At 43.7% G+C, this 24,932-nt stretch overlaps 1 protein-coding gene across 2 annotated transcripts; it reads right to left on the bottom strand.

Annotated features, from left to right (window-relative positions):
• Positions 1-423: 423 nt before the first annotated feature.
• Positions 424-23,113, bottom strand: LOC119174785 (8-oxo-dGDP phosphatase NUDT18). Of its 2 annotated transcripts, none has more exons than XM_075895119.1 (6): positions 22,704-23,113; positions 22,205-22,395; positions 21,668-21,788; positions 17,918-18,152; positions 15,742-15,847; positions 424-1,072 (listed from the first exon to the last, which is right to left on the bottom strand). In XM_075895119.1, the coding sequence occupies exons 1-6, from the start codon at positions 22,810-22,812 to the stop codon at positions 947-949; spliced, it is 888 nt and encodes a 295-aa protein (XP_075751234.1). In that variant the 5' UTR covers positions 22,813-23,113; the 3' UTR covers positions 424-946. The 2 variants fall into 2 exon arrangements, with proteins under 2 accessions (XP_075751234.1, XP_037281743.1); XM_037425846.2 differs by lacking the exon at positions 424-1,072 and adding an exon at positions 6,611-13,390 and having other exon boundaries at positions 22,704-23,110.
• Positions 23,114-24,932: the final 1,819 nt, after the last annotated feature.

Below are 24,932 nucleotides of genomic sequence, written 5' to 3' on the forward strand. Positions count from 1 at the left end.
TATACGGAACATCATGGAGACGTCGAGGGCGACGGCAAAAATTGGCTCCGAGTGTCCATGTTGTTGAAAAGGCTTCTTTAGTGCTCTGTGGCGCACACGTCACCAACCCGTCACGAAGGGAACGCTCAGTGCATCGACCCATCCTCGGTGATATTTCTATGCGGAGACGGGGCGCACGTTGAAGTCTTTCAGCGAGATGCTAATGATCTAGTGCGAACGGATGCTCGCGAACCCTGCCCGCCTTTCGCTTCTCACAGCCACGGGAACAGTCCAAAATACATAACGCAACATTTAACGATTACGCGACAATAATTGATATCGCAATGTAGGTTATACTGTGTAAGAACAAACTACCTTTGCGCAAACTCGTAATTCATGGCGTTGTCTGGCACTTCATAAAACAAACGAAAGGGATAGCTGAAATTTCGCGTTAATCGTCGCCATTTTTTTTATTGGCAAGGTGAGACGGGTAGTCGACGCCAGCGGGGTCCTGGACCAAAGGACTGTCCCGATCCAGTCCCCAAATTGTTCCTCCATTAAAGTGCCTCTTCCTCTCGCCACCCTTGCGCTTCCATGTGTTGCCTGACGCCCCACGCACTGTAGTAATGGTCTTCCCGCTTGTCGCCGCCGACATCGGTGAACCGAGACGCGTTCGCCCGCTCCGACAGTTCATCCGCGCTCGCATGCCGCCTGTATTGCAGCGTGCTGGGTGGAGCGTTGCTCACCGACTCGGCGAACAGGAGACGCACGATGACCACGAGCATGACGAGGATGACGCCGCCTAACGCCATCACCGAGCCGCGGATGACGCGCCATTTGTGCCTCTCCTGCTCTTGACGCATCTCCTCGATCGCTAACGACAAGTAGGCTGAAGACGGCGTGGCGCTCCCGGGGCTACGGCACGTCCGCTCGGTAGCGGGACTGCAGGCTGATTCGGGTCCTCCGGTCAACGTGTCGCTTGTCGGGACCATGCTGCGTACTGGGGATTGCATCTTCGCACCGGCCATGTATTCGGGACTCTCTTCGCTCGCTGCTGCGTTTGGCAGGTTGCTGCTCTTGTCCAGCTCTCTCCCTGCAGCATGCATCTGTGTCGTTTTCTATACTGTTCTTCTTCTTACCTAAGCGACAACTGCATCCGCACTTAAGACGCGTAAATGATGATAATGATGATGATGATGATGACGCCCCTTCCAAATTGGCTCGTACCCACTCAGAGGGCTGGGACAAGTATTTGGCATTGGAACATTTTGACATGCCATACAATAAAATTGAAGGTATTTTACGTCCCAAAACCACGACATAATTAAGACAAAGCCGTAGTCGAGGGGTTCGGAAATTTCGACCCCCTGGGGTTCCTTAACGTGCACCTAAATCTACACGTCGGCAGGGGAGCGCAAAAGGGGCACTTGCCCCTCTCAAGACTCCTGAGCACTTTTACCCTCCCCACCAAGTTAGAACAGCACTCTCCCTCTCTACCAATCGCGATGCAACACGGGCGTGCACGCCCCAAATACAAAATCCTGCCGACGCTCACGCTAAAATCGAAGTATGCACGGGCATCGACCACTCAGCCTCCGTCGAAATCCCTGTTGCTTCGACCAAAATTCGATAACGCGAACTTCGGGTCCGCACTGGAACACTGCAGCCGCTAGACCCCCATTGTAGGTAACATTCAGATACCACAATGAAGTATACGTTAATAATAAAAAATAAAACAAAACAACACATATAACGTATAGGCTCTGAGTATGCGCGGTTTCGCACTCAGATCAGGCGGCTTTGTTGATAAACTGACAAGAACAATCTATAGAACTGATACAGAGTTTAATACTTTTATTTTTAAAGAAAGGTAGAAACTGAAATTTTATGCGTTTTGTAGCTTGAATCAAACTACAAGTGGCAGCATAAAAGACATCCTTGGGGCAATATCGCAGCAGCAGTAGGAGCAGTAGTTGGTTCCTCGATTTTGCTTACGAATAAAAAAAAAACATGAGGAAAATGAAAATGATTAGTTTGCTCCGACAAATATTGCCATCTGCATTGGCGGTGCCGTAATTATATTATTCAATAATTTTCTCGCAATAAACCTTTTTCTGACAGTCCCTGGAACTTAATTTTTCCAATGGATAAAAAAAGGAGGTTGGGAGGGGGGGCAGTTTTTCAGGCAAACTATTTCAATTCGCCACAATAATAATAATTGATGTGGTATAACATCTGAAAACTACGATATGATTATGAGAGCGCCGCAGTGGAGGGCTCTTGAAATTTCGAACACATGGGGTTCTTTAACGTGCACCTGAATTTAGAGTACGCGGACCGCAACCATTTCCGCCTCCATCGAAACTGCGGCCGCCACAGCCGGGATTAAACCTTCTACGTCATCAGTCGCGCGCCGTGAATACTATACCGCAGGGGCGTAGCCAGGGGGTAGCACACCAGGCCTGTGCCCCCCCCCCCTTCCCGAAAAAAATTTCTGGCTACGCCCCTGCTAGACCTCCATGGCAGTTTTTGATGGTTATGATGATGATGATGATAACGTGACGCTTGTATAGTCGGTTTAAAGCAGCGTTCGACCTAAAAGCAGGGTAACATGCCCCACAATCACTTCGTACAATGGGAACAGATAGAAACACGAACAGTGCGGCATCCACTTTCTCTACTGTTTCGCTTTTTTTTTTCAGGCGGTTGTAGCCTGGACGGTGATGAAAAGCTACTATAGTGATCCGTGATACGATCGAAAACCATTCTAGTGCATCTTTATTGCTACTAATATCGTGGCATGATGAACGCTGTTCGAGTTACTTTCCATCCTCCCTGTACATTTGGCTTCCTAGTAGTTTTGCACTGGTAGGTGATGCCAAGTGCGGTCTCATTTTTGTTTCTTTTATTTTGTTTTCTAAGAAACACTCACACCTCCCGCCTGAGCTTCGAAATCGACCGCTCGCTGTTGCTTTATCACGGAGCGAGCGGTTCTGACGGCTTTTTCACCACCACATCATCATTGAATTTTATACCCTGGATAACTACTTCACGGTTCTTCTTCCCATTGTGCAGAAAAGCACGCTTCACAGGCGATGATCTGACAGAGTGTTGAATCAAGCGTAGGGTCCAGCGTTTTAGGAGAAAAGAAATAGACTTGAAATAACAGCCGCTACAAAAAAAAATGATAGTAAAAATATTAATATCAAAGGTTTCTTCCATGTTCTTACAAACGAACTTTTTTGCGACCTTTTGGCACTGGGAAGTGACAGTACCTAGCTGGAACATTCTACGAATAAATATGTTACTGTTGACATCACTGAGTGCATTGCTTTTAGAGAACGCGTATCAAAGATTACATGGACACTCTCGGTTGATTTTCACCTTCGCCGTCATGTCCCGAATATGTATATGTATGTGTATATATGCATATAAAAGGCACAAAGAAAAAATTTTACGGCACACCAACAGAGATTCGAGCCAGTGACGCCTCGCTCTTCAGAGCACTGCGTTATTCAACTAGGCCACACCGCTCAAGCTATCGATCTCACTAAAGGACAAGCTTACAGTCAATGGACTCTAAAAAACATTCTTGAGCAAAACTTGTTATGTCTCGCTGTTATGCAGCACGAAAATGGGACCGCTATTTCCGCACAAAGGTTTTTGTCTCATAACCGCCGGTTTCATAACCAATCCCCCGCGGTGGGCGGGAGCCATATACTAAAAAACAAGCAAGCAAACTTTTCCCACCACCCAGCTGCTTCCGGCGTCGACGAACACGCTGCAGTGTCTAGGACAATCTGAGGTGGACGTTTCGGTGGAGTGCATTGGAACTGTACTTTTCGCTACCGTCACCGGTATTGTCGACGTCGACTGAGGCCAAGGAAGGAAACACCGGAAAAACGCCGGTGAAACCTTTATGTAGTTCAGTCTTTGTTATGTAACCGCGTGTCGTACGAACGCCTGCAGAACAGCTCTAACGGGAGGCTAGTCACGCCAAAGCAAGGCGGGCTCGCACACGTGCCCAGATACAAGAACGTACTGCTGTGCGCGCGAGTATCACTGTAACTCAATGCATGTTCCACCACGTTCACTACATTTCGTATGGTTAATTCCTAAATATTCTAGCCTTACTTCGTATAATCATCCAATGTGTTGCTATCGCATTCATTGCTTCGACCTTGTGGTGAAACTGTGATTTTTATAATCTTAGGCGACTTGCGAGTGCCTTGCAGGGACTCACGAGAAACTATGTCAGGGAGCGCACACAGCAATGGAGAAATGGTGGCATAGCGGACGTACAACACGTCTGGCATGCGCGCGTGTCAGTACAGCGATCTGCGATGCGCGAAAAGCGGCGTCGTTTTAAACGCGCTACCTGCTGGCAAGTGGTTCCGATCCTCTAGTTTCGTGCGAAACGGCGGCGCCAACGGCGTGCACGTGTCTGCCGTATGTACGTGCTTTGCTTCTGACCGTGCATGCGTGCGGTGTGCATCATGTCGGGTCAACGCAGCGACAACGAGCTACCTTTATTTCTGCAAGTGAAGCGCACTCCGATTATCTGCGGTGCGCTTGGCGGGTCTGCGCAAGGAAGAAGGCGGCAGCAAAAATGAGACGTGATTCGTTTGGTTTGTCCTTCATTAAAAATCGCTGCAGCTGCACGCTATTTGTGCAAAGACTGAGGAAGCAGCGGAATTGTTAGAGCTGCCCTCCTTCTCTCCCTCAGTTCCCTTTCCCACCCAATTGCTATGATATAGTATACAAGACTGTGGTTGGTCACATTTTTCTTATCTTCTTTTCCATTTCATTTCAATCACTATCTGATTTCCTTCCCTTGCATTTTTTGCTCTTTCTCTCTCTCTGCATTCTTTCTCTCACCCATCAGAGTTATTGCATCTCACTCCGGACAAACTAGTGCACGTGTTCTGGGAGCGAAGCAGAAGATGAAGAGGATGAAGCGGTGCGCTTGGCGGGTCTGCGCAAGGAAGAAGGCGGCAGCAAAAATGAGACGTGATTCGTTTGGTTTGTCCTTCATTAAAAATCGCTGCAGCTGCACGCTATTTGTGCAAAGACTGAGGAAGCAGCGGAATTGTTAGAGCTGCCCTCCTTCTCTCCCTCAGTTCCCTTTCCCACCCAATTGCTATGATATAGTATACAAGACTGTGGTTGGTCACATTTTTCTTATCTTCTTTTGCATTTCATTTCAATCACTATCTGATTTCCTTCCCTTGCATTTTTTGCTCTTTCTCTCTCTCTGCATTCTTTCTCTCACCCATCAGAGTTATTGCATCTCACTCCGGACAAACTAGTGCACGTGTTCTGGGAGCGAAGCAGAAGATGAAGAGGATGAAGCGGTGCGCTTGGCGGGTCTGCGCAAGGAAGAAGGCGGCAGCAAAAATGAGACGTGATTCGTTTGGTTTGTCCTTCATTAAAAATCGCTGCAGCTGCACGCTATTTGTGCAAAGACTGAGGAAGCAGCGGAATTGTTAGAGCTGCCCTCCTTCTCTCCCTCAGTTCCCTTTCCCACCCAATTGCTATGATATAGTATACAAGACTGTGGTTGGTCACATTTTTCTTATCTTCTTTTCCATTTCATTTCAATCACTATCTGATTTTCTTCCCTTGCATTTTTTGCTCTTTCTCTCTCTCTGCATTCTTTCTCTCACCCATCAGAGTTATTGCATCTCACTCCGGACAAACTAGTGCACGTGTTCTGGGAGCGAAGCAGAAGATGAAGAGGATGAAGCCTGCCGGTCCATTAAAAAAGTGTTATTTTCTGTGCCACACGTCATAACGGAAAGCGTAACAGCTATGCCGAGAAATTGTGGAGTACGCTTGAAACGATTCTGTGTTTGCAGGCGCTGCCAAGCAGACAGCTTAACAATCTTATCCTAACATGGCTGCGCCAAGCTGACGTGCTCACAAGTGGCCGTAATCACGATTTTTGCCCCTTGAGGTGCCTATCCGCAACGGTATCATCAGAGTCCTTTCTGGTATCACAGCAGGCACTGGCATCAAAGTCCGAATCACTTCCTGAAAATAACGAAGATACTTTGCGGGACTCGTCGGCCACACTGCGAGTTCAGGGGCACAGTTTGCCTTTATCTTACAAATCGTGATCGCAGCAAACGCGACCGATAGGCACAGGACGTGCCACTGCGACAGCGGGCATATATACACTGGGGATTAGTCGCGATTGCGTTTTGACGGAAGTAAGCTTCTAAACGGGGGCGTATCAGCGATGTTCTACTGTTAAAAAACAAGACGCAGCACTCGTAAATTGTTACTTGTTTGGGAATTCGAACTTTATTCTAATATTCACCTCTTTGCCATACGAGCCACCGAGGCCGAATGTTCGGGGGAAAAATACGATACGAACACCCATTTTTCCAAGAGAGTATGCTTCAAACAAGGAAAATATCTCATTCGAAATTTCAAATACTCGCAAACACTTCATTCCTTTCCATTTTCTCCCACAGGCTCCACAAATGTGATTAGGTTAGCTATCTAGGTGCGCTCTCCAAATCCTCATATGAGTTGAATTATTTGGGGCAAGAAAGTGATACTAATTTTTGTTGCGGCACAGTTTAGCTTCTACAGATTAGCAAGGAATTATGTGGACACAGCAACCTGACCATAAATAACAGGTTTATTTGGATAGTCACGTGGTCCCCGACACAAAACGAGAGTAAAATAGTAAGGCGTACAGAGCTCCATCACGTCTACAAGAAAACAAACGTATAAGGCAAGACAGTTACATGCAAACCTACAGATAATAAACATGCAAGATCATTGATTCAATGCTTGCAGCAAACTGGAGTGTGAATGAGTATTTAATAGTTACATGCAGAGCATTCTGGCAGGGCAAGTCATTAGCAGAAAACATTGCTGTCATAAACCCATGCTATATTACCACCAAAGTTGAAATTTCTTGTTGATGAAAAAATCACTCCCTCAGCTAGCAGACCTGATGGCAGTTTCTAAGTAAATAACTGTAATTGCACAAACTGAACGCAACTTCATTGCACAGTTCAGAGTTTTCAAATACAGAAAAAGCTTCGTTCACCTTTCACAAAACACCTTTGTTAAAACCAATGTTCATTATTGGTGTATACCTTATGTTACTCATTGATACTGGCAATAAACATTCTGGTTTTATTATGTTAACCACTGTAATTAAGTACATCCATGTTACACCAAGGTTCAAATACGTGGCATGTTTGGCAAGAAGGCTGTGCACAGCATGAGTATGAGGACGAAAACATCACATAAACAATTGCACGATGTTTTAGTCGTTTAAGGCACTTTAAGGCAAACACGATGCTACAGTTTGAAATGAGTACACACAACATGCACCAGCATTTACAGAATGCAACAATGATAAAAGTGTTCACGACACCCCATGAGTTTGCTGTGTACTGGCTCAAGGAAGTGTTAAGAGGAGCAACAAAATGTGAGTAGGAGGCACTAATAAACAATAAATATAAGCCACCACTACAGCAATATTAATAAATATACGTCGCTTCCCAAAGCTCGTCGATAACAATCAACACAGAACACGGCACAACACACCTCACAACACAGTTAACTAGACTTTGATGTAGGAATGCACAGAATTGAGTAGAAGTTGTGTAAAATTGTGTGCTAGGGGAAACACTCATGCAGGCCTCGTATCATGTACAAAAACTGCCCAAATATGTTATCACAGCTTAAGCGAAACACTCCCAAGCAGGAATACTAAAAAGAAACCAGAATTTCCCATATGACATTCATGTTAGTGAAGTTAAAAAAAAAAATCCTCACTGTAGCTGCCTGTCGACACATCCGTATAAACAGGAACACTCACGACCCCAAACGTAAATGTGCAACATTTAAAATCACCGTCCGCAAAGCAGCAGCTAAGAATATTAACCTCAGATTTGAATAGCAGTGTCATACAAAAAACATATGCCCAACAGGATTGTGGGTATAAATTATCACAACACTGAAAACACAATACCAGACATAAAAGTGTATAACAATCATACTCCAGAAAAAAACAGAAAAAAAAGAATACTGTAAAGTAAGCCACATAAAACACACACAGGACAATGACCACAGGCAAAATTGCACACAAGGAGAATGCGAACGCTTTCATTTTTTCAAATAATTAAAAGCAATATGTTTTAAAAACATCATTGCCAGAATAAAGAATAACTTCACACTGAATTCATAGCTTTCTAAGAGCATCAACATGTATAACCAGCATGGAAAGCTAGATCACTGGTCAGCAGTGCAATATACATATGCACTGATAGTTTATAACATATTAGCAGTTGATTTATTCATCAGGTAACATACGAAACAGCTAGTGAATTTGGATGCTAGCAATGTCATAATCTAGTGATAAATTACTTTGTAAGCCTTGTTTATGGGATCTGCTATAAAAGACAAGTTCAAAATGAAGCTTCTCATTCAACGCAGAAATTTCACAACACTTCTAAACATAACAGCTACATTCTAGTAAAGTATTGTAACGAGTACCGAAGGTAAATATTATACCTCCATGCATAGCTGCCAAGTTGAAGGGTTTCGAATACAGGAGATTCACAGAAGATATTAGAAAACGGTGGTCCTGTTTTCAATATGCACATGCTGACGACTCACGTGCCTTTAAAATTGAGTCATTTTTTGCTGCCTATGATCGCATATGCCATGGTCTTGTTCTAAAGTTGTGAAAAGCAACGCCGCTTTGACTGGTCAAGCATTAGATGCGCACGCCCTTTCGGAATTCTCTCAGCTACATCGTCACCATATATGATCGTGTCAAGAGCAACCGCGGTTTCATCCACAACAGTTGTGGCAAACGACAACCACACTCACCAGAGAAGACAGTGCGCTAGCCACCCGCATACTTCGGAAGCTTCGAGTATGCTGCTCTCGGCCTTTGTTCAAGGGTTTCAGTACTGAAGTTCATACGACCCGCCGCGGAGAGGAAAAGTGTTCGGAACATCTGAATTCGGGCCCAAAGGGCATAGTGGAATTTCGCGGGGAAATTTAATAAATTTGTGTCTGCCAGTTTTGCATCATTGAGATTCTACTGTACATTCAGATCAAGGTTTCTCAAGCATGTTGGTGCCAGGAAACCCTGCAAAGCTACATTATGTACACCTCTCCCCATCCCACTCGTGGGGGGGAGTCCTTGTGCAATCCTTTGGCGGGATTTATCGGACAGCTCCCGCGTTTCTGTTATCCACTGAGATGCGCTTGTTGACACTCGGGCATGAATAATGGAGGTTCCCTGGATCGATCACGCCTAAAGATGGCCATACGAGTGAGTTGGGCAAGTACGGAACCAGAGAAAACTTATACGTGGCTCGAGAAAACACCGAGGAGGGGCCTTAGAAACTCTTAGATTTCGCGGAACCCATTGAGAACTCCTGGTCTAGATGAACGTCTCTTAAATTTGTTTACAATAAGATGCGATGGGTTTGCAGAAAGCCTGGATCAGATTTGGCTGCATATTTGTTGAAGCGGCCAGATCATGCACAGAAATTTCGATTCCTAGAAGATTTTCTTGACAACCATACAATCGTAAGAACTGGTCAAAATTCAGAAGACTATGTGCAGCTTGGAGCCTGCCAAACCTCTTGCGCTAAGGCTAGTTTTCATAAAAGTTTAGTAAGGGTGTGTGAATATTTGAGCTTCAAATCAAAATGAATGATACCTAATCGAATAATTTGGTTCTACTTTTGAAGAGCTAGTATTCATAATTTTGAATCACTCAGCAGGACAAACATCTAAACCACAACAAATGCTAATGGTGCAACATTGTTAGGGTGGTGTGCCAAATCTAACGTCGTAACAAGAGGCCTTTCATTACACCTTTCACGGATCATCATCATCATCATCAGCCTGACTACGTCCACTGAAGGACAAAGGCTTCTCCCATGTTCCGCCAGTTAACCCGGTCCTGTGCTTACTGCTGCCAATTTATACCCACAAACTTCTTAATCTCATCTGCCCACCTAACCTTCTGTCTCCCCCTAACCCGCTTGCCTTTTCTGGGAATCCAGTCAGTTACCCTTAACGACCAGCGGTTATCCTGTCTACGCGCTACATGCCCGGCCCATGTCCATTTCTTCTTCTTGATTTCAGCTATGATATCCTTAACCCCCGTTTGTTCCCTAATCCACTTTGCTCTCTTCTTGTCTCTTAAGGTTAGACTTACCATTTTTCTTTCCATTGCTCGCTGCGTCGTCCTCAATTTAAGCTGAACCCTCCAGTCTCCAGGTTTCTGCTCCGTAGCTAAGTACCGGCAAGATACAGCTGTTATATACCTTCCTCTTGAGGGCTAGTGGCAATCTACCTGTCATAATTTGAGAGTGCTTGCCAAATGTGCTCCACCCCATTCTTTCACGGATATTCTCATTCAAAAGTTAGCGCGTGTTCATTTTGAAGGAGACTGCCATTTCCGCATGTCATGGCTCCAGCAAGAAAAGCCAGGGAACAGTGCGGGAGGCTGTGGAATTGATAAAATGGCTCTATGGCAGAGAGTCATGCTAGAAAATTCAGTGCTTATGCTAATGCATTAACCTGGCCCAACTATGGAGTAAGTATGACGGGCGTTGTCACGCATGGACTCAGGGCAACACTTTTGGTCTGGCAGACACAACAAAATTGAGAAACCGTAAAAGTGGGGCCTTATGTCTAATGATTCCAATTACGACGTGTTCTCAAGAACCCTTGCACGAAAGACCACTTGATGAGGGACATCCTTTTGATGTCAGACACATTTCAGATATCTAACGATAGATGATTAGGGAACTGCTTTAATTGAGAAAAGAGGAGCAAAGTAGCAAAAACTACAATTTTTGGATGACCTTCCTTTTGTCTTGTAAGTTAAAAAGTCATAGTAAAAACAACCTTCTGAAACTTACGCGCTGCTCTATTGTGAGAATAGTATTCCAAATTGAAAGCTCACCCAAAATATAGATGACAAGAAATGATGTTTACACCACTAAGCTTGTTTCACGCAAAACAGTCTACTATGCTACTATATGAAACAGAGAAAGAGTCAATCATTCTGAGTCAGATATTGTCACTACATCTTACGCATGCTCATGAGTTACGAAAAAAAAAAACCTGAGGCAGTTTGTTTATTTACCCGTACTGCCTCTAAATCCAGGTTTCTTTTTTTTATATCCATCAGAAGAACAAGAAAGCAAGGGAGAAAAAAAACGACACTGACATCAGTCAACAGCTAAAAAGTGAACATGATGGGATGAAGAGTAGCATAAAAACTATTAAAAAAATACAAATTCTTGTTATGTTTGTGTTCACAAATTCTGTCTTAATCAGCTCTTTTAGCTTTCCAACTTAATGCTATCTGCTTGTCATATCAGGCATTACAAGTATAATTCACCCATTTCTGCTAATTATAAGCTTACTACTGATGGAGTTCACCCCATTATAAAATGAAGATCATACACACTAGCAGACAACCAGACAAAAGTTATTCTAGGTTATAAAAGTTACATTAACAAAAGAGTTATGTTTCAACATAGTTTCATCCCTTAGAAATGAGCATTTAGCGTTGTGTACGTTACCCCAATGGCTAAAATGAAAAACTATATCAGAGTAATGACATTAGCAATTTATTGGAATGTGATTTTTTTTCTTTGTTATCTTTACCATCACAGAGTTGACATAATAAATGAAACAACTGTAATCTTGCGAGTTGGCAAGCTGAGGAATGATAATAGCTCCTATACTTGTTTAGCATCACCAGACACCAATGCAACATAGATAGTACCTGACTGCATCTGCATTGACACGTGGGTTATAATGTCCCAAAACTGCCATATGATTATGAGAGACGCCATAGTGGAGGACTCCGGAAATTTCAACCACCTGAGGTTCTTTAACGTGCACCCAAGTTTGAGCACACGGGTCTACAGCATTTTAGCCTCCATCAAAAATGTAGTCGCCGCAGCCAGGATTCAATCCAGTGACCTGCAGGTCAGCAACCGAGTACCTTAGTCACTCAACCACACCGGAAGGGCGACTGCATCTGCAGACTGGATATTTCTCCCAAGAACTACACCCACAAATGGCTAGCCCAAATTGCAAATACAGAAAAGCAAGCCCACTTACTACATCACCTGCTTACAAAGAGTTCCGAGGGGATTAGTAAGAATGAATCATCACAGAATCTGTCGTTTCAGGTGTAACTTCAATATAAAAGCACAGACAACTTATCACATTTGCATGTCCAATCAAATGGGAAAACAGATTATGCTTAATGAGATTCCCTAAGTGCCACTCAAGTAAATGCACAAAAGAGCAGCGCCCTCTTGTTGCAACCCCAAGGAGTCAAGGATATGTGAGGTAATGATGGTTTGTTTTAGTAATGCCTCTTTATGTGAAGGTATGAGTAAGTCAGTGCAAAGGAAACAACAATATACCTCCCTTTTGTCAACCATTTCGATCCTTTTGCCATGCTTCTAAAATGCACACGTTCCCCTGTCATGTCAAGCACATGTCCGAGGTAAACACCAACAAGTTCATGCTAGATTCTGAAGCGGGAAAAGAAAGTTTACATTCGCACAGAAATGTTACTTGGGTCAGCTCTGCGTGCAGTTCCACAACACATCAACAAAGGCAGATGAGCAACAGTATATTACAACAGACAAATGCTATGAATACGCTATGTCTTCACTGGGATATCAAGCACATGGTGTGAACAGTTAGTATGACCTAGACCATTCAACATACCCTAACAAAGGACTTGTATCAGGGTTACATGAGGTTAGTTGTACAACGAAAGAGAGAGAAACCTGTGATTACTGGCATCCACCTACACCATTAAGGTCAATGATACAAGTTTCCACATTCCCGGCACTGGAAACCTCAAAAGAACCACACTTCTGGCTTCCTTGATAGGCAATACTTAAAGAAAAAAAAATGACTAACTGGCACGGTACATGCACTGGCTACTGTTACGTTCAGGTGTGCAATGCACGCTCCAGCAGCCATCAGTTTGCCCCGTTCTTTGTAGACACAAAAATACAGCTCAAGCAAACGGCAGGCACAGAAACAAAGCAGGAGGCAGGAAGAGAGAAAAAGTTGCGGATATGCCCGGTTTTCCGTGAAGAGTAAACCTAGCCATTGTCTGTGCTTGCCTTCACTGCACCTTCAGGTGTACGGTCATGTTTCGACCCGTGCGTGCGAGCAGCTTCTCGGAAAGTGGCGAGCTCACTTCGAGCCAGGTGTATCCTGGCGTCAGTGCCACCTCCTCGACAGAGGCCTTGCACGACACAAGCAGGCAGAGGCACATGCCGTCGTGTTCTCCTCCCCCTGCAGTTCCGTCGTGCTCTAATGAGAGCACGCCAAGCGGCTTGTGGGGTGGTGGCTCTGAACTGAACATGTTCTGTAAGGTATTATTATAATTATTTGACTTGAAAACATACAAACACGTACAACTGACAAAGATGAAAGAAAAGAAGAGGGAGGCGGCAAAGAACTGCCAACAAGTAGGGCACAGCACCTGCCCTTTGGGATTAGAAACTCAAGATATTGCCACAAGAATATGAAAGAGGGGAGCAAAGAGGAAACAAATAACCAAATAACAGGCCATAATGACAGGCCACAAACACAAGAGAAATGTAGTAAGAGAACGGACACACTTAAGAACAACAAAAAATAAATAAAAAGGATGAAAATGTTCTACAAATAAGAGGCCGAAGCCAGTTTAGTGAACAACAAGTTAGGCCGCAATGAGTCCCGCCGCATCAAGAGGCAGACCCATATAAAAACAAATAATACAAACCACACACTTAGTCACTTAGCATGTCCCTTAGCACTTAGTCACTTAGCATGTTTGTGGTCCGGGCTACCGCACAAGGAGGTACCGGGAGACCTTGTCTCTGTACAGCTTCCCTGGCCTGCTGGATAGCCCATTTTTGGTCTTGAACCTCCGAGCTGAGCAGCACAAGCAGCCACTGCTCCCGGAGGACCTCAGGAGAACTTGTTGATAAGTTGGGGGCATTCCCCAATATATGTTTGTAAGACACCTTTTCTGTTACACATAGCTTACATTTATTGTCCTCATATAAGTGTGGGTAGCTCCTGTGGAGGTGCAAAGGGTTCGGGTAGCAGTTCGTCTGTAGCTGTCAGTATTCCGATGCTTCTTGCCTGTTTAGACTCGGATGAGGTGCGGGAAAAAGGCGCCTTGCTTCTCTGTCGTGTTGCATGTATTCTGTGTATCTTGTAAATCGGTCTTTGTGTTGTACGTCGGCGGTGCCAGGGATGATCACCGAGCGGTGTGGTCGGGTTGCGCGGCGGGTTAATTCTCGCGACAACTCATAAGCCAGCTAGTTAGGATTGGGTGTATCAGTCTCTGTGTGCGCCGGGAACCATACGAGGTATTTGGGTTCATCTACTTTGTGTAGTTCTTGGTTATTAACGAGGATTCTGAGGGCTTGCTGTGAAATCCATCCTTGCGTAAAATTTCTGATTGCTACTCACGAATCACTCAGTATGAATGAGTGTTTGTTGGATGTGATAGCCACGGCTACGGCTACCTCCTCAGCCTCCTCTATATTGCTTGTTATGACAGAGCACGGATTAGTACAAATGCCGGACGTGTCAATCACGACAGCAGTGTGAGCTTTTTGTTCAGGGTCCGGGCTAGCATCTACAAAAAGAGATTTACTGTTCGTGCCGTGTGCTTTGAGCAGTGCTTGTGCTCGGTGTTTTTCTGCAGTCCGTGTTGATAATGGGGTTCATGTTTTTCGGTATCGGGTTAGAGACAATCTTAGCTTTGATTGTATTGGGGATGTCATGTTTGACACCATGTTGTGCATGGTACACGATTCCTAATCTACTCATTACATTTCTTCCCGCTTTAGTTTTAGTGAGCCTTTCAAGCTGGGATATCCGCTGAGCTTCTATAATCTCTTAAAGCTTATTGTGTAGTCCTAGCTGAAGAAAAAAGGTCTGTGCTAGCATACTCAGGTATTCCTATCGCTTGTTTGTAGACCTTCCGGATGAGTGCATTTATTTCGTTAGTTTCAGATTTTTGCCAGTTGTGGTATGCTGCTACATACGTTATGCGAGTTATGGCGAAGGCCTGGATTAGACGAATTACGTGGGCTTCTTTCATACCTCGGTGTTTATAATAATAATAATAATAATAATAATAATAATAATAATAATAATAATATGTAAAATTTTACATCCCAAATTGAGGATATTATTATGAGACACGCTGTTGTGGAGGACTATATAAATTTTGACCATCCGGAGTTCTTTAGTGTACACTGGCATCACACAGTACACGGGCATCTACCATTTTGCCTTCACTGAAATTAGATTTCCGCGGCCGGCATTTAACCCGCCACCTTCAGGCCAACAGCCGAGAATCATAACTACTGCTCAACCACAGCGGAATGACAAAGTCGGACTTGACAGAGAAATGTCTCGACTGTAAATATTCAGAAATGTCCTTGGTGAGCATATACACATCTAGCGTTTCATGTCGATATCAATAAGACGTATTTTTCATCTACGCTACTATGTTGTATCTTATAATGCATTAGTATATGTTTCATACAAGTGCATGCTCAACTCGAAGCAGTTTGATCGCTTGACTAATTCCACAAAACATGGCCATTGGCAGCTAGAACGCCTTTCTTCAACACTTCCTATGAATGAAAGCTGTAAAGAAAGTTTCACTGCATAGCTAGTCGAAACGATGTAAAATTGAGCGTGGCGACATACCTGGATGAACCGTTTGAGTGCAGTGTGAATGCTCCGGGACGGGTTGATTTCACAGGTAGGCAAATGAGCAACACCCTTCTCAGACACAAGAACATGGAGCAGGTTGCTGCACAAACATAAACCATCACAAATAAGCGTCAGCCTTCGCTGCTTGCTGCACTCATCGCCCTGTTTTGTGCTACTAGTGTAAGTGCTGTCAATATGGGTCCATGTTGCATAAAGTACACAATGCCAGCTTTCTGTGCTAAGCAGGTGAGTACTAAAATGTTCCAGTTTTGTCTGCGAGTTACACACTAACATGAAATTGCAATAATTTTGAGAACTATGTATTTTGTGAAACAATTAGAAGAGACGCAGTGTTAAAATCCAGAAGGAACATCTAAAATACAAAATGCCTATGTTAAAAAACATGGGATAGTTTTAATTGACTTGCAAAGCACCACAAGTGGAGAAATAAAGAAGTGGGCAATGATGAAGCTTATGCAAAGCCAATTCAAAAAGTAAAAAAAAGTTACGATTGCCTCTTCAGGTTTATTCACTAATTGCTGCGATATAAGACTACATTTTAAGCAGCACAAGTCTTCTCAAGCTTCTTTACAGCTACTGTGCCTTTCCAATCTTTCTTTCCCTCAGGTTTGATTATCCAACAATCAATGTTAAATAGACATTTTGCCTATGAAGCATACATTATGCCTATAAACATTTTACAGCTGATTAATCTATGAAAACTGAATGGTTCCTGCATGGCAGAACCTTTATCAAGCAAAATCTTCAGCTTCAGCCCACTGTTGCTTCTCCTTGCACTCTTTTCACCACTAGATTTTCAACTGTTATTCATTTCCTTTCATTTCAGCCTGTGTACCAATACAAATTAAACAAACCTGAAGAAGGCAAGTGGATATTTCAGAGGCACACAACAGTATTTCCAATAAATTACAGGAAACAGTCATAATATCCAGGGTGACTATTTCTTTTGAGCTCTGTCCTATTATTTACAGTGTATTGCATTCATAAACAACAGCCTCACAGATAAACAGTTACTACTCTCACATCTCCCATATCAGGAAATCTGCAGAGCTGCCAGTCATATACCTGTGCTTTTAATTTTACATATATGCCACAGAAGGGCACTAAAGTAAGCCTTCAGTTTTTGTTAAGACTCGCAAGTCAGAATTATTAGTTGATATTATGTTCAAGTTGAGAAAGACACAACTTGGGAGTTGCAAGAAATAGTTGTGTTTAAACTATCTATTCGCAATGAGATCTATGAGATTTGGTGTAAAAAATTGGTTATGTTATAGGACAGAATTTTTATTTTTATCGTATACTTGCAGCTGAGGATTCTGCGAAGTACATTTGACCCTGCTTTCAAATTATAATCTGAAAAGATTGTTTTTAAGCAAGCAGGACCAAGACCAGAAATTTACTGAGACAACTGAACTGCTTCCGACACTTTCCACTGGGTTTACACACTAACCAGCATATATTGGAAAATGCCCATGTAACAATGGGTAGTATTTTGTACTAAGTAGAGCTTATCATTGTGCTTCAGGATTGTGATGACACGGCCTGATCATCTCAAAACATTACCCAAGGAAAAATGTGCATGGGCTGTGGTATATTTGTTTACCTAGCCAGTGCAGCGCACCTCTCATACCATGCTTCCTCACAGCGCCGCCCTGACATGAGCAACACGTGAAGGAAGCCTTGCCTTATAGTTGGCTGCGCGCCAATGACCTAACTACTGATGTCGCGTTACATTGCCAAAGTGGCCATACTTACAGACAGAGCGCTATGCATACCCCACTTTGCTGCCAAGAGGGGCGAGAAAGCCGAGCAAAACACCGAAACCAGCCAAAGTTGTTTGTTCTATACACCCTGTGATTCCCTCATTACAATGCAAATTCACAAAATGTTTGCAGCAGCATATTAACATAAAACAATTGTGCAGTTATCTCTCCATTACAAAGTCTGGACTGCACGGTTGTGTCCTGGCCCTTTAAATGTAACATAACGTTGTGCCAAGCAGCTTGCTGCACAATGGTGTAAATAAGCTCAAAACGTGATCAGCAGAATATATCGACCCTGCAGTTGCCCAAATATGATGAAAATTGCTATGTAAGGATTGTTTCAGGCTCTCAAGTAGTGTGAGCAAAGGGTGTACTTGTATACTAACTTAGCCTTCTTGCGAATTATGGTGACCAGGCGCAGGCAAAGCTTGGAGTGTGGCCTCAGGGCTGGCATGACAGGTGGATGCCATGGCTGGCTGCCTTGTGTACTGTGGTAAAGGCGGGCACGTTCGATAACGGGCAAGATGTCCCTGCAGCGCAGGCTTAGCTGTTCCACATCCCCAACCCAGGCTGCTTGCAGTGACTCAGAGTCTGCCTTTGACACCGTCTTCAGCTCTCCTCCTGCAAATAGCAAAAGAGTAGTATTTATTACAATAATGCTATCTTTTAATAGCATCATCTTAAGCAAACACGAGCCTTGCAGCACTCTGCATCTTAATCACAAACATGTTGAACAGAGCATTTGAGGAACCCTATAAGACAGAGATCTTAAGCATGCAACCTGCAGCAATGTTTGTAGATGCTTTTTCAGTTTCAAAACTCTCCGCTTCGCCTTTGGGGAGTAGGCAGCCCGGCTGCAGTTCCCGCCACCGCTGCGCTGCAGGCCAACTTTGCGCTAAGTAAACAAGGGTTCTGCTGATCACGTTTTGAACTTCTGCAGTAGCAGCACGGGTCGGACGGCGGAGAGAAGCGGCGTATTTAGGGGCTTTTCCTCTACCCGCTGGTGTGCCCGGTCACAAAACACATCATAATGATGTCCGGAGGATCTGAGGGCGCACGGGATAGCAGCAACAGTAGAATTAACCTCCGGAGATGTACACTTGTACTCGATGTGTCCATATGTGGTCAATGCTTAGATCGCGCACGCGATGTCAACAATCGGAGAATTTCCTACGTCGTGGATGTCTTCGTGACTTTAGGCGTCAAATCGTCTTCAGAAGACCGAGGAAGCATGACATGCGACGAGACATACACACAGAAAAAAAGTGCGACCGAACACCAGCACGAAACTGCAGTCGCAGTGAAGCCAGTGGGAAGCAGCCGGTTACTTGGCGCAAAGTTAGACTGCAGCGCCCTCACACTCCCTTGGAGCACATCGCGGCCACCTCGAAGGGAGGAGTTCGAAAACTGAAAAAGTATCTATAAACGTGAGCCTGCAGGTTGTATGCAGCCTGCCAACCTTTTGCTAGCGGACCGCGGCCGGCACATGACAGTCATCGTCCTATACTCTTTTATGACTTCGTTGCTGTTTGTGACATTACTAAATGGTGCTCGCATTATATTATCCCCTATCATAAATAATAACACATTGTTTGGGTGAGCAACACAGATGTGCTTGGTTTTAAGCTTTTTTTTTTGAGGCACCTCGTGCAGTTACCAGTTGTTGAAACATCCCTGCAAAACAAAATCTCTTCACTTGAGTCCAGATTTTAGTTATTGTATAGATCGGTATCGAAATGTTTACGAATTAAATACATGTCAGAAATTATCCATATACGAGATATGGGAAAGGCCTTCTTTCAACAATAGGTTTCGTTTGTTCAAGCTCGCCTCTCTACCCCTCAATTTCCAAATTTTTTCTGCCTAGGACCACTGAAAAACTAAATTCGTGATTGCAGCCAGTACCTGATGTGAGTTTGAGTCCCCTGCTATAGAATATGCAGTGTTCATCTCGCAAAGGCTGTCCATATTTTCACTCAACACAGCCATCTTTAAAACATAAAGAAAAAGAACGACTAGCACAACTTAACAGTCCTTGAGCAGAAATCAAAGAAAGCACCGCACTTATTGCCCATCTTCTAATGTTATTCATACACGCACAACTTTGAGCACTTCAGTTTAAACTTGATAAACCAAAGTACTGACCTTACTTTAATTATTTCGCTGAATAGAAAAGTTCATAATATCAAGAAAGAAATTTCTTCGCTCTCAGACATTCAAAATTGCAATGTATAGGGACACTCAAAAACTACCACGGCATTATATTTGCCACTAAACCATGTTTTATTTTGCAACATATACTTGCTCTCAAGGCATATTATTTTTATTTTGTTGCATGCACATGTGTTAAATGTGCACCGTTACACAGGTCTTGTGTATGAAGTAGAGTGGTGTCTTGCGCAATGTGTTATCATGTATCCAGCAGTCGTAACTGGTTGTGTTGCTGCGCATATGAAAAATGCACGAGGACAGCTCAGACATGGAATCTTCCATGTACAGGCAATGCAGACCCAGTAAACCATCACATGAAGCTATTATAGGATGCCAACGAGTAAAGACAGCGTGAACAAAAGCAGTAAATGTACGAGCAGACTGAGAAAGAAAGTTGCACGGATATAATAAATGCCATCTGCTGCACAAATCATGAAAGAAAACACCATAGTGTTTCTTTGGGAGCATTTGCAGCAACGATAAACCATTGTGGCCCCTAGCACCACATGGTCCATTAATGCATCACCGACCGTCGAGTCTATTTCTTTCATGCATGAATGCGGCATGTAGCCTCATCAAAATAAAACTATGCACATCGCACGAGCATCTAGATATTTCAACACAATGACATTGGAATGCACAATCGAATAAAAATCCCCCTATATTAAATTTACAAAGAAATAACTACTCCGCTAACTGATTTATTTGAGAAAAAACTTCCCTATATCTGGTTTGAAGTCAAGTTAGTGTCGCTAATTCTGGTTGATGACAACATTCAACTCTATGAGTCGTTATGGGGAATGGAAAGTTCTTTGTTAGATAGAGAACTTTGTAAAATTGAGTTTCATCAGGTTGAACTTGGAACCTAAAACTATGTGTCATCAACCATCACTTAACCAGCCATTCTTCTAAATTCAGAGCACTGCTGAAGCAAAGGCAATCTTCTTAGGTGCTTGTACTGAGTAAAGCATTCAGAGTGAGAACATCAAGCCATACAGACACACTATATGGCTATTTCTTGATGAAAACAACAAGCCATCTTTTTTAAGGGCGAAGCTCTTTAGGGTGTGGGTCTTTCGCTTCTCCGTGTGTATGAAGTAGTACGTAGCCACTGGTGGAACATACCCGCTCTAGAGTGGGTATGTGCCACAGGGGATGCGAGATGGCTGTACTTGGAGTGTTCACTAGATGGACGTACGGACGGACAAACTAGCAGACGGATGCATAAATGAACGGACAGAAGCACGGACGGGCTGACGGACGCTTCGCCCCACTCATCATCATTCACTCCATGGATATGCTGTGATTTGTTTGTACACCATGATGGTGTAATGGTCATGGTGCTCCACTGTTGACCCAAAGGTCGTGGGCGCTTTTTCGATGGAGGCAAAATTCTGGAGGCCTATGTAGTGTGCGATGTCAGTACACATTAAAGAACACCAGATGTTCTAAATTTTCAGAACCTTCCACTTTGGTGTCCTTCATAATGATTTTGCAGTTTTGGCACGTAAAACCTAGATATTATGATTAAGGGGCCATCTTTTCATCACAAAGAAAGATTTGCGTCTCCTTACTGTTTCTCTTCTCCCACCCCTAAGCCAATCCACTATACTACCAGTGAGGTACGGCAAATGCTCTATTTTCTGCACCCTGAAGAAGAAGCACACAACAATAAGCAACAATAATGTTGTGCTTTCTTTACCATTAATGCGATTTACAAGAAATGCCCATTGCTATCAGATGACCGTAATGAGAAGAAGCTCTGTGTGAAAAAGATTGTCGTAGAGAAATCCTTCTTTGTTGTTGTTTAAGGTTGCAAGTATTGATACAATAACAACAGTGCAGTGGCTTAACTGTCTCACTTAAAGTGAACTTCTAAGTATCTTCAAACAGCTATAGACGAAAAAAAAAAGGTTCACACTCACCGACTACTGTGCCAATGAAAACAAATCTGTACCACTGGCCCTGTGCAGTCTCAACCATCAGAAGTGTAGAAGGGTCGAAATCTAGGCCCGTTTCTTCCATCACTTCTCGCTTGGCAGCCTCCTAAATGGGAAATGGGTCATGTGTCAAAAATCACGAAAATCGCTCGCATTCCGGTCAAAAAAGCACATAAGCACATGTGTTTCATATAGAACTCGATTAGCATTGGACACATGTTGGGCTACTCACGACTCGAGGCATGTTTCAACGCAATACTGGCGTCGCACGGTTACTTTCTACCACGATTGAATCCTATACTGACGGAATGCGGAGGACACAGCAGTGAACTAATTCCTTTCGGGAATCGCAATACCTATGGGCTTTATCGCGGTCTTAAGTACCCTTTGCGACACCGCTACATCATATTCAAGCGATGTACCAACACTGCGTTCGATTTGCAGCGACTCGCGCTGAAGAGGCCAACGTGGCATGTACTTAAAAAAAACTTTGAGCTTTATTAAGAACAGGACACAACTTACAATGATGTTTTCTCCAGGCTCCATTCGTCCAGCAGGCAGGTACCACGTGCCTGCGCATGAACTTTTCGCTTCTTGCATCATAAGTACGTCGCCTTTTTCGCTGATGGCGACCGCTGCGACGATGTAAGTCACCGATTTCTTGACGACTGGTTTGTAGTCAGGTAGCACGGCTGACTCTATTCCCTTAGCAGCTATAAAGGAAGAAGACACAATCGTTGCGAATACTCAAACCGCAAATGAGAGCACCACGCATGTGATCACCTGCTAAAGCATGCTGGAATGTCAAGTTCCTCGTGTGAGTGGCACAGCACCGGCAAAAATCGAGTTTCGTCGACATTAACCGCAACTGTCACTTTGTTTACTTGAATTATACCGTTAAATAGCAATGTAGCGCATACAAATTCAGCCTATATATTAGATACAAGACCTCATCTACACTGAAACATGCGAAGCAATAGACATCCGAAACACAGCGACCGCACAGTGACAGCCAACTCACCAAGCTCTTCAACTTGATCGGCGAGGCTGTAGTCGATGATAGCAGCTGCATCGTCGTTTATAGCCTGACCCTTGAGCGTGTCCTGTATCACGCTTTCTATTTTGTCCATGTTCAACGAGTTTTACTCGAAATTTCTAACCAATTAAGACTGTTCAGGTACGCCCAAGGCATCCATGTACCCTCCGCTCACGAGTTACTTTTTGTTTTGGTATAAGAAATGCTGGCGATGATGACGATGCCGCGTTGGCAAGATAGGAATGTAAAGTTTCTTCGCAGAATTAATACACCATGTTTTCATTACTTCACGGCACAATATATCATGTTATATAGGCGTATAACTTATATAACATGCTATATACCAGTTAAAATTTACAAATAGGAAATGAAAACTGCTGACATGTTTGAAAACCAAAACCAGATTATGTTCGCGGGATTTTTAAATAGCAGGTCAGGATTGTCTTCCCATAGAACACTGCGGTCTTGAAATATGTAATAATTTTCTTTCGCAATAAGATGAAGATGGGACTTGTGCACACTGAGAATCACTGTGCTGTTCTAGAATCGCTTAAGATCAGTCGAAGTTGTTGAGGTTTAACAAGGTAAAAAAAACAAAAAAACAAGGCAGTACCTTCCACTGCTGTGGTACTTCGCAGTGGCGGAGCCAAAGAACATTTTCTCGCGAAAGGGTGGCGTGGTAATTATCTGTGTGACGTCCCTGGTCACCCCTAATGACACCGCTAACACTCCCCACATGAATAAGAAAGAATGATACGGATACAGAGTAACAGATCTAGAAAACTTTAGCGGAAAACGTCCTGAGAGTTAAACTTAGGACCGCTCAGAGAGCCCAAGACGTGGTGGTCAGGCTCGGCCCTTCTGCCCTTACGTGGAAGAAGGAAGAAATGCAAAAATATAGATAGATAACACTGGTGATCGAATATCGAGTAATACTATGCGATAAGTACCACCTGTCGATAAATTACACGTCAAGCACTTTAACAGTATCCTTCCAGGCGCGCACCTAAGGGGTGCAAGACAATGCTTGTATCACTCCCGAAATTTATGCTTACCAAAGAATACGCTACGTAAAACGCCACTCGACCACATCAGTCACGAATCGGGCCCACTTCATGGACAAGGACGTGCCCAAAACCCGAGAAAAAAGAAAAGAAAGAGTCACTGTCTACGTTACCGCCTTTTTCAAACGCTCTACACTTATATACAAAGAACTACAACATATATGCATGTAGCGTACTATTTTAAAAACGCGAATGCAGATAGCTTATAAATATGTACCATAGCTTTAGAACGTGTAGCTAAGAGAATCCTATAGAAGCCTCCACATACGCAACCATTCCAGCTTAACCGCAAGGGCTCTGAAAAAAAGTTAGCACAGCTTCATAGGACAGCATCATAGGCGTGCCCCTGGGTTGGGGGGGGGGGGGGGTTAATCAGCTTTATTTATTGACTTCGCACCCCCCCCCCTGAAGGGGAAACCTGCGCACTCCTACGCCCGGCATCCTTCGCAACGTTCCTACAAGCCGTGGTGCTCAAGCGGTGTTATGATGACCGACTACTTACACGAAGATAATTGGATTGAGTCCCGCGGCGGCGACCTCATTTAGATGGGGGTCAAATGGTGGGGTTCCTTGTTCTTATATATTCAGGCACCCGTTGAAGAATACCAGATGGTCAAAATTTCCGAAGCCCTCCACTAAGGCGCTTTTCGAAATCATGTCGTGATTTTGGGCCCTTGAGCACCAACAATGATTATTATTATTCCCGATTTCCTAAGAGAGCTGGCGTTTAGACAAAGCATCTTTTCGCCGTAAGTCTACCCATGAGCAAGCACGTGGTACGATATGCTGGCGCAGTTGTATGACAGGACGCATATAACTGGACGAATACACAAACAAGTGAGCTACAAAAAAAAAAGGCAATTTCCAATATTTGGTTCAAACACGCCGCTCATCAGATGATGTGCTCCTAGACCTTTAAGCTATTGAGGGATCAACCATGCCTAAATTAACCTCCTGATTCGAATCACAATAATGACTTATTTTTCCTTTCCCCATAAATGTGCACAGTTAATTAGAACGGCCTTTACACGGGCTTTTCAAAGGAAAAACAGGAAACAGGAAAAGTATACGTACACATCGTAGCGGTCAAATATTGTCTTTTGATAGGTCAGATAGGTTTTAAACATCCTGCCACCTAGTTCCTGACCCA

The sequence above is a fragment of the Rhipicephalus microplus genome, chromosome 5 (assembly GCF_043290135.1).
Source record: "Rhipicephalus microplus isolate Deutch F79 chromosome 5, USDA_Rmic, whole genome shotgun sequence".
NCBI lineage: Eukaryota > Metazoa > Arthropoda > Arachnida > Ixodida > Ixodidae > Rhipicephalus > Rhipicephalus microplus.